This window comes from Parambassis ranga, chromosome 9, assembly GCF_900634625.1.
Source record: "Parambassis ranga chromosome 9, fParRan2.1, whole genome shotgun sequence".
NCBI classification, from domain to species: Eukaryota; Metazoa; Chordata; class Actinopteri; family Ambassidae; genus Parambassis; species Parambassis ranga.
In genome coordinates, this window is record NC_041030.1 from 1,645,775 (window position 1) to 1,660,619 (window position 14,845).

A 14,845-nucleotide genomic window follows, 5' to 3' on the forward strand; every position below is an offset into this window, starting at 1 on the left:
TCCATGTTACCCAGAGGGGGGGTTATGGGATAGTCCACTGAGCTCACTGTGCCACTTTTCATCCCCGCAGTGTGTGGGCCGAGTTGGCTTGGGGAGGCACCACAGGCAGGCAGGGATGACTGCCACTCTGGGCAACAGCTGCTGAACAAAATGGAGCTGAAAAATTCCTCTCCCAGTTCCCATAAACAGCACTAAGATATGATTTACATACTGAGAGACAAGAAGGAAATTATGCACCTTGCTGCAGGGATACATGTGTGCATACTTTAACTACAATTAGCATGCCACAAGAAGCCACAAGACTGAGGGCTTAACATGCCCACATTAGAGGCATAATGAAAAAACGTTCCCCCCTCCACAGGAAGGTCAGAGGTCACATACAGAGCCCATGGAAATTTACCGTTTCTCAAGATGCATGGACACCTTCAGACATGGTGGCACAAAGCTGATCTCATTACTCTGACTGTAAACCAGTGACAGCTGCTACACTGCTGTATTAAAGCACTGGTTAGCAGCAGTTGTCCTTCTCCAGCACCAATAAACCCCCTCTTTAACCTGAGCTATTCATCTCATACTCCTCACACACTGGTCCTGCTGACTCATCCTCTCACACAGCCACACACACACACACCGAACAGATAGTGAATCCCACAGATGGAAACACGTATACACACACGCACACATACGCTCGACCGACCCCTTGGCTGGCGTCGGAGCTCAGCACATTCTTGCGGGGCATGTTGACACCCTGGCAGGATCTATGAGGAGGTTCTGGCATGGAGAGCATTTTGTTATTCCAAAGTTTCTGCTCTTGTGAACACTAACTCCTCCATCCCAGAGCCACAGACCAAATAAGAATACAGCCAAGTATTTGAGTCGCACCACATGACATTAGTGGATTTTGGAACAGTGAGTGAAAGGACGTATATTATTACTTTTCTGGCTCAGTCAAGTTTACTGCCCGGAGTATTTTCATATATTAATTCCTAAAGCTTGGAGTGTGGTACACATTTCTGCAGTGCATATAATGCACTCAGCATCCACTGCAGAAATGCAATGTAATAAAAACTGAAGCATCTTTCTGCTCACTCACCATCAGCTCAGCTGTGTTCTCACTCATATTAGAAGCACAACTGCCAAACAAGCAGCACACATCAGTTAGCTGGCACATATAACAGAGAGTTTAGAAGCTAAACAGACACATATTTCCCTCAGGATGTAGCAGAGACTGTTGATGCTGTGTATCTGCTGCATATACATGTTCAGGATATACATATCAGCTTTATATCTATATTTGTTATATCTGGGTCTAACTATTTCCTGATATTTCTACTATAGCAAGTCATTTTATTGTTAAATATGTGGAATAATAGATAACTGCACATACATAAAGTCATGGCAGGTTTTATGTTGCACAATGTGAAACTAATTGAGTGTTTCTCTCTTCTCTGTTTCACTATGTTTCCTGTTCTGTGATGAACCTGGCTAATTAGTGCAGCTTGTTGTGACCCAGGTCTATAAATAGACTTTCTTGTGCCTCCGGCCTCCTTTCAGTCAGGCCCTCTTAGCATCTCTCCCAAAGTTTGGCACAGGATGGCTAATGTCAAACATATGTGGAGAGTAAAGGGGTTTACAGCAAAGACAAGGAAAGATGTTACATCTTTAAAGTGATAATTACTTGCTCCTCTCAGTATTAGCCTTTGATCTCGTACAAGACAAGCATTAAATCACAGGAGAGCAGGATGAAGTGTGTTACAGCCATGGAGGTGGAAGCTAGGGGTTCAGGCCAGCAACACAGCAACCAGAGAAAGGAGAGGAAGAGGAGTCAGAGCAGAAGGCGGTTTAGGCAGTTTTTGTTTTGGAAAACCTAAATTTAAAAGGTGACCAAACAATTTTGGGGGAGAGGTTCGACGAAAGACCTGATGACAGTGGTCCAGCCAAGGGAATTTGGAGTCATCATCGGCAACTGATTCTTTTGCACACAGTGTGGAGAATCTCTTTGTAGGACTTTCCTCTACAGTCCAGCCAGTCAGCGAGCGCCGTGGACGCTCGTCATCATGACGCAGATGTAAGGGGGAACAGGTCCACATAAACACGAGTGAAACCAAATCATGTCCCAGCTCTGCTAGGGTAAAGGAAGTAACATAAACCCTGATGGATTTGGTTAATTGGTAAAATAAAGTAGAACAATTAACAAAACAACTAAATTAACCCAATACTAAAGCGAATGATGGAGCTGGCAAATAAACAAATGAAACAAATGAAAGCGTGCATGGGTGTAGCTGTAGTCAGTGACTTCATTTAATTTAATTGATAAATGTTTATGTTGAAAAAATAAGAATTTATATTTTTACTTTAAAGGTATTTTTTTTGTTTGTTTTATTGCACTGTAACGTGTTAAGAATGAGAATCCAAGAGGATCTATTTAATTTCTAAAGCGGAACAAATGTTCATTGTTATGTTGATAGAGGGATTGTTTTTACCGATGCAAGAAAGAATGCCATGTGGAAGAACTGACTGTGTTAAGACTGATTTTTGAAGATGAAGAAGATAAAGAAATACTAAGGAATTCTTTACTCTTTTGTCAAGACCTTTTTAGAAGATTGGTTAACCTCCCCTTGAGTTATGAGGCCAATGAGGTTCGTAAGTTAGATGATAATTCACAGTACGTTTGTCATTTATTTTGTAAGCTAATTATCATTTGAAGTACTGTTGTTTACTTTGATTATGTGAGAAGATTGTTTTATTCTCTGTGAGAATTTATTATTTGTGCTTATTTGTACATATTATTTTAGTTCTCACGACGTGTTTGGCATGTTGGCATGACGACGGGTGTCCCAAGACGTGCTAATAAACGCCTGTGTGTGATAAGAACGATTTTGGTCGTGATTCGAACTGGAGGGGAGCTACAATGAGAACTCAAGAGCCTGCTCCACGCGGCGTGAAGAGATCCCGGTCGGCGCCTGTCCTCAGCAGAGCTGCAAGCAAGTTTCAGCGAACGGAAAAGACTGTGCATGCGCCAGCCCACTAAGCAACAACAAGCGGCGTCCATAAGCAGTGTCGTCAAATCCACAAGTAACATCTAAAACAAGTTATATGTTAACAAAGGGAATAGCCCCACATCTGCTTTAAAGGGACTCTATAAGCGTTATGATTAAGGTGCATTGGTGTTATGTACATGTTTAAATCCTTTCACAACTAAGCTATTTAAGTGGTGTAATATTCAAGGTTTTGATACAGTTCAGTTTATGATAAGAGTGCTTATGTGTTAAAATAAGTGGTTAAATTGTTGACAAAAATAAGGTCATGCTATTACAAGGAGAGTAGCAATAAGTAACCATAAGTTTTACTGCATTGAAGCCAATAAGTGTATTTTTCATAGGTCATTCATGCTAATCATACATATTGAAGCCAAATTAGTAAACTAAATAATTGAGTTAAAGCTAAATCCTATGCTTCTGGATTACAAAGTGTAAAATCAGCTTTAGCAATAACAAAAATGAATGAGCATCAGCTGCTGAAAAATCTTGAGAACAACTCATTAGTTACAAGCCCACCAGAAGAGACTGATGCCACTGTAGATCCTCAGGCTGCTGCTGAGACATTAAGAAGAAGTCAGAGAACACGTAAACTCACAGCAAAAGGCCAAGAGCTCCAAGATAGTAAGTCCAAAAGGCTTCAGCATCTCTTCACAGTTGCTTATGACAAGTGGAAAACACAAGCTAAAGAGGTTAAGAAAGCTCTTAACAAGTCTACGTCCAGTGAGCTCCTTAGAGAACTTGTGAGTACGACTTGTAAGGCTTCAACAGATGTGAAACAGACGTATGAAGACTTAAGACAATATTGTACTCCTGATGGTGAAACACGCCGCAGAGTAGATACTTGTGATGCTATCTCAAAACAAATTGAAGAATATGCATCTAATCTTCTTGAAGAGAAAGACAAAGAACAGGGTGCAAATAGTGATCAAGTACACTGGGATGGAACTAGTTCAGTGCTTTCATCTGCTATATCCTCAAGGTTTAAGTCAAGATCAAAAGGTTCAAAATCTGCAAGCAGTTCATATGTAAGCACGCGACACTCAAGCTTGTGCTCTGCAATGAAACAAGACGCTGCAGCTGAGCTAGCTGCTACTCGAGCTACCTTGCAAGCTTTAAAAGAAATAGAGTGTGAAAAACAAAAGCTTGAAAGTTTAGAGGTAGAAAACAAACAGAGGCTTGCACTACAAGAAGCTGAAAATATTGCAAGACAGAATACACTAGAAGAAAAGCGCAGAGAGATTTTACGTTTAGAGACAGTTAAGCAGATGAATGCTGCTAAAGCCAGACTACAGGTCTATGAACAAGGAGATAACTCAGATGAAGAGATATCAGAGTTGCTTTATAGCACAAGGCTAAATCAAAGCACACCTGTGCCCAAGAAAGAGAGACCTCCAGTGCAATGCACAGCATCACCACTAGTGACACAGGTCCAGTCTGCAAGTAACAGTAAACCTGATAACAGTGCGATCTCACTTGCTGAAGCAATAGCAGAGTCAATTAATTCAAGCCGTCTCCCAGCACCAGAGCCATCTATCTTTACTGGAGACCCATTAAGATACAAAGACTGGAAGATGTCTTTTCAAACACTGATTGGCAGGAAGAACATCCCAGTAAATGAGAAAGTCTACTACCTCCGCAAATATGTTGGTGGATCAGCAAGGAAAGCCATTGAGAGTTATTTCCTGCTTAGTACAGATGAGGCTTACCATTCAGCTTGGGAAGTCTTGGAGGAGAGATATGGAAGTCCCTTTGTCATTGCCAAGGCATTTAGAGACAAGCTCAACTCATGGCCAAAAATAGGCCCTAAAGAAAGCATAGAGCTAAGAGAGTTTTCAGATTTCTTACGAGCTTGTGAAGCAGCAATGTCTCAGGTTAAGTGCCTTGAAATATTAAATGATTGTAGTGAAAACCAGAAAATGATAACTAAGCTTCCTGATTGGCTGGCAGCCAGATGGAACAGAAAGGTCATTGAGTTTGAGGAAGAAAGAAAGATGTTTCCTACATTCAATCTGTTTGTCGACTTTGTCACAAGGGAAGCAAAGATTGCTTGTAATCCAGTGACATCTCTACATGCTCTGAAGTCTGGTGATGGAGAAAAGATGAAGACATTAAAGATTCGGAGTGTTGGAGCAAAGGTTTTGACGAGCAACTCTGAAGAAGCCTCAGATACCAAGTCATGCATCTTTTGTGAGAGGTCAACACACAGCCTTCATACCTGTCGAAAGTTCATGGAAAGGTCAGTAGCTGAACGAGTCAAGTTTGTGCAAAATAAGAAATTATGTTTTGGTTGTCTTAAAGCAGGACACCATTCAAAGAACTGTGCACAAAGGAACATCTGTGATGTGTGTAAGGGAAAGCACCCAACATGTTTACATGAGGACCGCACCAAAGAGGACAAAAGAGAAACACAGAGAGACAATGAAAAAAAGGAAAGTGGAAAACATTCAAAGGACAAAGAAAGGTCAAAGGAAAGGACAGATATTAAGCAGGCAGAAGCAACATCTAACCAAGTGGTGCAAAATAAAACCGGCATATTCACATCCACTGTTGTTCCTGTGTGGTTGTCCACAACAAGCGATCCAGAGACTGAACTCCTTATCTATGCGCTGTTGGACAGTCAAAGTGACACGACCTTCATACTGGAGGAGAAGGCAAACCTTCTAAAAACGCAAAGTAAGCCTGTACAATTAAAGTTGTCTACAATGTCACACAAGGTAGCAGTTATTCCAAGTCAAAGGTTAACTGGGTTGCAGATGAGAGGTTTTTGCTCATCAAAGAAAATCACTCTCCCAGAAACATACTCAAGAGACTTCATTCCTGCTAATCTAAGTCACATCCCTACCCCCAAAACAGCAAGAGCATGGCCACACCTAGAGCATCTTGCTGAAGAGATTCCCCCTTTAATCGAATGTGATGTGGGTCTGCTCATTGGCTATAATTGCTCTCAAGCACTGCTACCTAGGGAAGTTGTGTCAGGCAAAGACAATGAGCCATTTGCTCAAAGAACAGACCTCGGTTGGAGTATTGTCGGCTGTGTCAACCCTTGTCTTGACTATGGCGATGCGATTGGAGGCAGCCACAGGGTTGCGGTGAGACAAGTGACACCTCAGCCTATGTCATCCACCACTCTCCTGAGTGAAGTGCGATACATATGCAGAACACAAGTCAAAGAACTAATCACTACACCTGACGTGCTAAGAGTGCTGGAGTCAGACTTCAATGAAAGAACAGGAGAGGAAGCTCACTTCTCCCAAGAGGATTTGCGCTTCATATCAATAATTGAGGAAAGAATTAAATTCAATGAAGATGGTCACTGTGAAATGCCTTTGCCGTTCAAGGAGAATAGCCCAAACCTGCCAGACAATAAGAAATGTGCAGAGCATCGCCTCGGCTGTCTGAAGAGGAGATTTGAAAGGGACAAGCAGTACCATGAACATTATGTAACCTTCATGAATGAGACCATTGCTCACAAAGATGCTGAGAAAGTGCCAGGAAGTGAACTGAACAAAAGCCCTGCCTGGTACATCCCTCACCATGGGGTGTATCACCCGCAAAAACCTGGAAAGATAAGAGTCGTATTCGACTGCTCAGCAAGGTTTCAAGGCGTGTCATTAAATGATCACTTGCTTACCGGGCCAGACCTTACCAACACTTTGATAGGCGTCCTTTGCAGGTTTCGCCAGGGCCCAGTAGCAGTAATGTGCGACATTGAGCGCATGTTTCACCAATTTCACGTAAGAAAGGAAGATCAAGACTATTTAAGGTTCCTTTGGTGGGACAATGGAGACTTTCAAACCCAACCATCAGTGTACAGAATGAGAGTACATTTATTTGGAGCTGCTTCATCACCCGGCTGCGCAAACTATGGTCTCAGGCACATCGCAGCCCAAGGACGAGGTCAATTCAGTGAAGCATCAATCCACTTCATTGAAAGAAACTTTTACGTGGACGATGGCCTGATAAGTGTCTCAACAAAGGAGGAAGCAGTCCAGTTGATCAGTGAATCAAGACAGCTCTGTAACAATGGAAAGCTACGAATCCATAAGTTCATTTCCAACCACCCAGAAGTGCTTGCATCAATTCCCAAGGAGGAATGTGCAGAAATGACACAAGGTCAAGACTTGTCATTAGGTGAACCACAGATTGAGAGAGCTTTAGGGGTGAAATGGTGTGTTGCCTTAGATCAGTTTAGGTTCAGAGTAGTTGTGAACGAGCGTCCTCTCTCAAGAAGAGGAGTATTGTCCACAGTAGCGTCCATTTTCGATCCACTTGGTCTGGTGGCGCCTTTCATTCTGACAGGAAAACAAATACTTCAACAAATGTGTCAAGATAAGGCAGGATGGGACGAACCGCTGTCTGATGAACTTCGACCACGATGGGAATCATGGCTTTTGGACCTGCAACATCTAGCTGATGTTAAGGTGCAGCGATGTTACCTTCCAGAGAACTTTAAGGAAGTCTTAAGATATGAACTCCATCACTTCTCTGATGCGAGTGTCACAGGCTATGGAGAATGTACTTACTTGAGGTCCATCAGTGCATCTCAAAAGATACACTGTGCCTTAGTCATGGGCAAAGCCAGGGTAGCTCCAACAAAGATTACCACAGTACCAAGACTCGAGCTGTCGGCTGCTGTTGTTGCTGTCCGTACAAGTGAATTCCTGAGAAAGGAGTTGGAAGTAAATGCCCAGGATTTTTTCTGGACCGACTCAAAGGTCGTTCTGGGATATGTCAACAATGACGCCAGACGCTTCCACGTATTTGTGGCTAATCGTGTTCAGCGTATCAAGGAAAGTACAACTGCAAGCCAATGGAGGCACGTGACCTCTGAGAAAAACCCAGCTGATCATGCCTCAAGGGGTCTCAAGGCAAAAGAGCTCATATCTTCCAACTGGCTCACTGGGCCGGATTTTCTCTGGAATGAAGAACTACCAAGTGGAGATAGTATGGTGGGAGATATTGCAGCTGATGACCCAGAAGTTCGAAAGGTCATTGTACATAAAACATTGGCAACTGAAAGTTTACTGCTTGATCGTTTTTTAAAGTTTTCTAGCTGGACGAGGCTAACTAAAGCTGTTGCCAGACTTAAGCGATGTGTCAAGGAGTATAAGGGTTTGACACCACGAACCAATGAAGCATCAAGCATTGAAGAGAGAAAGGATGCAGAACTTACAATCATAGGCCTTGCTCAAAGAGCAGCCTTTCATGAGGAAATCCAGCGCCTTCAGCATGAGAAGGAAGTGACTGTGAAGGATAATGTCAACAGACTACATCGACTGAATCCTTTCTTGGATGAATGTGGTATACTTAGGGTGGGAGGTCGTCTTAAGCATGCTGCTTTGCATCCATACATTAAGCATCCAGCAATCTTGCCAAAGAGTAGCCACATATCTAAGCTATTGATCAGACATTACCATCAACAAGTACAACACCAAGGACGTGGAATGACAATGAACGAGCTCAGATCCAATGGCATCTGGATCGTTGGTTGTAGCCAGGCTGTGTCATCGTACATTTACAAGTGTGTGAAGTGTAGGAAGTTTAGAAGGAGCACTGAAAACCAAAAGATGGCAGACTTACCCAGTGAACGCATGGAAGCAACTCCTCCCTTTACTTATTGTGGGATGGACTGCTTTGGTCCTTTCTACATTAAGGATGGAAGAAAGGAGCTGAAACGTTATGGTTTGTTATTCACCTGCTTGTGTTCTCGTGCTGTGCATATAGAGGTGCTTGATGATATGACAAGTGATGGTTTTATCAACGCCCTTCGTGCATTCATTGCTTTGCGTGGACACGTACGACAACTTAGATCAGATCAAGGAACCAACTTTGTTGGCGCAAGACGTGAGTTTCTGGACACTGTTAAAGAGATGAATCAAGAGTGCCTGAAGCAACTTGGTTGCGAGTTCATCTTTAACACTCCCTCTGCAAGCCACATGGGTGGAATCTGGGAGCGGCACATAAGAACAATAAGAAGTGTGTTGGCGTCCATTCTGGACCAGTCATCCAAAGGTCTTGATGGCTCATCTTTGAGGACCTACTTTTATGAAATCATGGCAATCATAAACAGCAGACCTTTAACTGCTCACCTGCTCAATGATCCAGCCGGACCACAACCTCTTACACCCAATCACATCTTGACCATGAAGTCGTCAGTGATCTTGCCTCCGCCCGGAGAGTTTGTGAGAGAGGATTTGTACCTTCGCAAAAGATGGCGTAGAGTGCAATACTTGGCAAATGAGTTTTGGTCTAGATGGAAAAGGGAGTATCTATTAAACTTACAATATAGACAGAAATGGCACAAAACACGCAGAAATGCAAAGGTCAATGACATAGTCATTGTGCGAGATGACACTGCACCACGTAACGAGTGGAAGATGGCTAAGGTCACCAAGGTGTATCCTGACAAAGATGGATGTGTGAGAAAGCTGCAGTTGCTGATCAGTGACTCGGCACTGGACAATCAAGGAAAGAAAGTCACAAGGCCGCTCTATTTAGAGAGACCTATTCACAAAACAGTTACACTGTTAGAGGCCGACTAGCTTTATGTTTCTATCCTAGGTTAAGTTTATACAATACAGAGCACCACACTCGTTTTATTCATTAGTGAAAGGGAAATCACTAGTGATTTGGTGGGAGTGTAGCTGTAGTCAGTGACTTCATTTAATTTAATTGATAAATGTTTATGTTGAAAAAATAAGAATTTATATTTTTACTTTAAAGGTATTTTTTTTGTTTGTTTTATTGCACTGTAACGTGTTAAGAATGAGAATCCAAGAGGATCTATTTAATTTCTAAAGCGGAACAAATGTTCATTGTTATGTTGATAGAGGGATTGTTTTTACCGATGCAAGAAAGAATGCCATGTGGAAGAACTGACTGTGTTAAGACTGATTTTTGAAGATGAAGAAGATAAAGAAATACTAAGGAATTCTTTACTCTTTTGTCAAGACCTTTTTAGAAGATTGGTTAACCTCCCCTTGAGTTATGAGGCCAATGAGGTTCGTAAGTTAGATGATAATTCACAGTACGTTTGTCATTTATTTTGTAAGCTAATTATCATTTGAAGTACTGTTGTTTACTTTGATTATGTGAGAAGATTGTTTTATTCTCTGTGAGAATTTATTATTTGTGCTTATTTGTACATATTATTTTAGTTCTCACGACGTGTTTGGCATGTTGGCATGACGACGGGTGTCCCAAGACGTGCTAATAAACGCCTGTGTGTGATAAGAACGATTTTGGTCGTGATTTGAACTGGAGGGGAGCTACAATGGGGTTAACAGAAAACAAAATGAGTGCCTTGGCTAGCGCTAAGCTAAACAAAATCGAGAGGCGAAAACACAAAATAAACGAAGCCTCAGCATAACCCTAGCATACACAAATCCAACCGGTTACAAAACGAAGCACAAGGCACACAGTAACACAGTCTGAGGGACTCGAGTGAACTGCATACTCCGATACAGCCGCATTGAGGAAACGCACCAGCGTCTCGCTCCTCCCGCTGATTGGTTGCATAGTCTTCATGACAGGTGTTGTCCAGCCAGTCAGCGGGCGCCGTGGACGTTCCTCGTCATGATGCCGTCATAAGAGGCAACCATAGACCGTATGTGGGAACATGTCCACACAAACAGAGGGGTGAAAACAAATCAAACCCTCAGAATTAACTACAGGCCTGGGGCTGTGACGAAATGCAATTAGGATACCCCTCTCTCTTTGTTCCCTGCTTTATTTATCCTTCTCTGTATTATGTGGCACATTCAGTTTATCATTTGTTTGCTGTGTGTGTGTGCATGCCTTTTGACACATTGGCTTCTGACAATGCCATGACTCAGATACCAGTGGAACAGGGTGCGTCTCCCAGAGCCAACTGCACATGCTTTTGAAGTCAAGATTTGCAAGTGTCTTTCAGGCAGCCCCCTCACTAGTAAACAGAACAAGGAAACTGAACTCTGGTTATGATAACTGAGCTTTTAACAGCATACAGGAGAACAGCAGATCCCTGTGTGTACCTTCATTTTAAGCTTTGACTTGCTAAAAAAGTAACACTTATTTGTAGCAGCCGCATGGCAGTGGTATTTACAGAGCTGTAGAGGCCGTACTTAGCTGCAGGGCTCTGGCCTCGCGTGCCTCCTCCCCCTGTCCTGTCTACCTCTCTCCATCCCCTGACCACTTCCTCCGCCTTTGATGCTGGGCGCCCCTCTCTTTTGCTGCCAGACAGGATACCCCACATCCTGTGTGAGACAGGAAGGAGCCCTGCTCCAAGCCCCAGACACAAAATCTGTGCTGCAGCAGCCTCTGGGAACCATTTCTCACTTAACCCTCATGCGTTGTTCGGGACATTTTTGTCCTCTGAGAGAAATTTTTCTGTTTATTTTGGCCATAACTTTGTCAATATGTGGACAAATTGAATCATTTTTCCTCAATAAGCTTAATTTTACATAAATTTTGTTAATATGATTTTAAAATTTTTCATAGGTCAACGGTACACTGTGGGCAAATTTTACCCCCTAATGTGTTGTTCGGGGACAAAAACGTCCCCTAACTTTAACGGTTTTAAAAATATATTAGATAAATATTTTTTTGAAATTTTTTTGCATAGACCTTTTAATTAACTTCAGTTCTAATCAACAGTAGTGAAAAAATCATTTTCCCCCAGGATTTTAACCCTTTAATCACCAATTTTATAAGGGGTGGTGCTGAAAATTGAAAAAAAAAAAACACAAAATGGCTCATTTTTAATAGAAAAGGTGAATGTGGACTGGATTCTTTTGAACCTTTATTACAGTCTTGGTCATGTCAAACATCAGTAAAAAAATTGACTTTATTGCATTATTAGTTTTTGCACAGCACTGGATTTTCTTTTTTTCTCCCATTTTGTCCCATAGACTTACATTATAAACACACTTTTTTTGACTGCACAGCCATGGCACTAAATAATCATGCATTCTTGATTGTTGGTGGTTTACCCTGTTGGTAGGAGGTAACATTTGTGATTTTTACAGTTAACAACTTAATTACCATATTAACCCTTTACCTGCAGGCCTGTGCTCATGTACTGTAGTTTCTGGCTTAAGTATATGGAGTTATAGGGAGTATTTTAGCACATAATTGTGTGTCTACACACTGTGTGTGTATGTTAGAGAGGAAGAGAGCCATTTGCACACTGTCAGGGAAGGAAAGTCAGGAAAATAAAGTTACTAAGTAAGTGAAGTGTACCTAATTCAGACGTACAACGGCAATGCATAAGCATGTAAAATGAAAACATCCAGGAGTTCTGGCGTCTGAAGTTGTGGATGGGTAAAATAGCTGTTTTTTTTTTTTTTTTTAGCTTTCGGAAAACACGTCCTCCAGTAGAGTGACTTTACTTTTAGGTTAGTGTCTCAGTTGAGATCACTGAATTAGTCTAAGTGAGGTCTAAGTGCCCCTTTTCCATGGTGTGTTGCGCTCCACACGACCATACGTACATGTGCATGTTACTAAATAGACACCATAGATAGATAACTTGATAACATAATAAATAATCATTGACTAACCAAATCTAATCTACAGTTTAGTCCCCTACTAAAATTAGTATTAAAAGTAGTTTAGTAAAGTAAAGTAAAGTAAATTTGTTGCAGCCCTAAAAGTAAGTGCCGGGCCCTTTGATGCTGAGAGGTTCAGACTAAACAAAACAAAAACACTAGTGGACTTGCATGCATCCTCCTGGTCATTTAATGGTGACAAGAGCAGCAAGCAGCATGAAGAGAGGATTCACCTGTGCATGAGTGAAGGATTCACTTGTGAACGAATGAAGGATTCGCTTGTGAACAAGTGACGGATCTACTTGTGCAGCCTTCACAGCTTCACAGCCTGGCCCTTCATAGAGCCAGGCTGCACAATCATTTCCAGAGATTGTGCACAAGTGAATCCTCTCTTCATGTTGCTTTCTGCTCTTCTCACCATCAAATGACCACAAGGTCACATGTAAGACCACTTGCCTTTTTGTTTTGTTTAGTCTGCACCTGTAGACATCAAAGGGCCACACGTGCATAGCAACACTTTCTTTGTTTTTGTTTACTATGAAGACTCTGTGGTTGTGTGTACTCACAGACAACAAGATCAGTGTGCAAATGGCTCTCTTCCTCTCTAACATACACACACAGTGTGTAGACACACAATTATGTGCTAAAATACTCCCTATAACTCCATATACAAGCCAGAAACTACAGTACATGAGCACAGGCCTGCAGGTAAAGGGTTAATATGGTAATTAAGTTGTTAACTGTAAAAATCACAAATTTTACCTCCTACCAACAGGGTAAACCACCAACAATCAAGAATGCATGATTATGTAGTGCCATGGCTGTGCAGTCAAAAAAAGTGTGTTTATAATGTAAGTCTATGGGACAAAATGGGAGAAAAAAAGAAAATCCAGTGCTGTGCAAAAACTAATAATGCAATAAAGTCAATTTTTTTACTGATGTTTGACATGACCAAGACTGTAATAAAGGTTCAAAAGAATCCAGTCCACATTCACCTTTTCTATTAAAAATGAGCCATTTTGTGTGTTTTTTTTTTCAATTTTCAGCACCACCCCTTATAAAATTGGTGATTAAAGGGTTAAAATCCTGGGGAAAATGATTTTTTCACTACTGTTGATTAGAACTGAAGTTAATTAAAAGGTCTATGCAAAAAAATTTCAAAAAAATATTTATCTAATATATTTTTAAAACCGTTAAAGTTAGGGGACGTTTTTGTCCCCGAACAACACATTAGGGAGAAAAAAAGAAAATCCAGTGCTGTGCAAAAACTAATAATGCAATCAAGTCAATTTTTTTACTGATGTTTGACATGACCAAGACTGTAATAAAGGTTCAAAAGAATCCAGTCCACATTCACCTTTTCTATTAAAAATGAGCCATTTTGTGTTTTTTTTTTTTCAATTTTCAGCACCACCCCTTATAAAATTGGTGATTAAAGGGTTAAAATCCTGGGGGAAAATGATTTTTTCACTACTGTTGATTAGAACTGAAGTTAATTAAAAGGTCTATGCAAAAAAATTTCAAAAAAATATTTATCTAAAATATTTTTAAAACCGTTAAAGTTAGAGGACGTTTTTGTCCCCGAACAACACATTAGGGTAGTGTTTGCGAACAATGCATGAGGGTTAAAAAAAGGACTTACTTTAAGCATTCACTATAGTCAACATATTTTGATAAACTGAAGCCAAAAACCTCAAGAAACATGCAAGGAGATCTGTTCTTGGAGATACACCTCAAATCTGCGAGGATCTCAACAGCTGACATCAATTTTTGCTGAGCCTCTTTTTGGACGGACTCGCCCATGCTTCAGAGAAGACAGTCCAGACCTCCATCTGCTGCAGAGTTACTGGTGGTTTTGGTTGCAGAGCGCTGATAAACCACATGCAGATCAGGAATTCGGTTACAGTTTTCTTCGACTCATACAGATGCACAGTCAGGTCTGTCAAAGGATTAGCTGAGATGAGAAGTGTCTGTCTATCCAAATGTGCAGACAGCAGCAGCACACTGGGCCCATACGCACGTAAAACAAACACAAAAACAGTGCATAATGCTGAATGAGGGTAGGGCAGTTAAACATGGAGTAGTCACACACTGACCTCCCAGTCTGTTGGCTCATGTCCCACAAAGGCATCAGCAAGTCAAAAAAGAGCAACTGAGTTGTTTTAAGCTCAAGTTTTACTTAAAGGAGGCTATTTTTAATGTTGACATGCATTAAGATGTTACTGCTATATTTGATATACTGCAGCCTCACTCTCTAACGTGGCCGCCGGCTGAAGTTGC

At 41.4% G+C, this 14,845-nt stretch overlaps 1 protein-coding gene across 1 annotated transcript; it reads left to right on the forward strand.

The window, feature by feature from the left end:
- The first annotated feature begins 2,297 nt into the window (after window positions 1–2,297).
- On the forward strand, window positions 2,298–10,277 carry LOC114441969 (uncharacterized). Its single transcript, XM_028415181.1, has 2 exons — window positions 2,298–2,639; window positions 2,796–10,277. Exon 2 carries the CDS (start codon window positions 3,500–3,502, stop codon window positions 9,581–9,583), a length of 6,084 nt encoding a protein of 2,027 aa, XP_028270982.1. The 5' UTR covers window positions 2,298–2,639; window positions 2,796–3,499; the 3' UTR covers window positions 9,584–10,277.
- The last annotated feature ends 4,568 nt before the right edge of the window (window positions 10,278–14,845 follow it).

Coding starts and splice junctions, on each gene's coding strand:
- LOC114441969 (XM_028415181.1), top strand. CDS start 3,500: ATGAATGAGCATCAGCTGCTGAAAAATCTTGAGAACAACTCATTAGTT.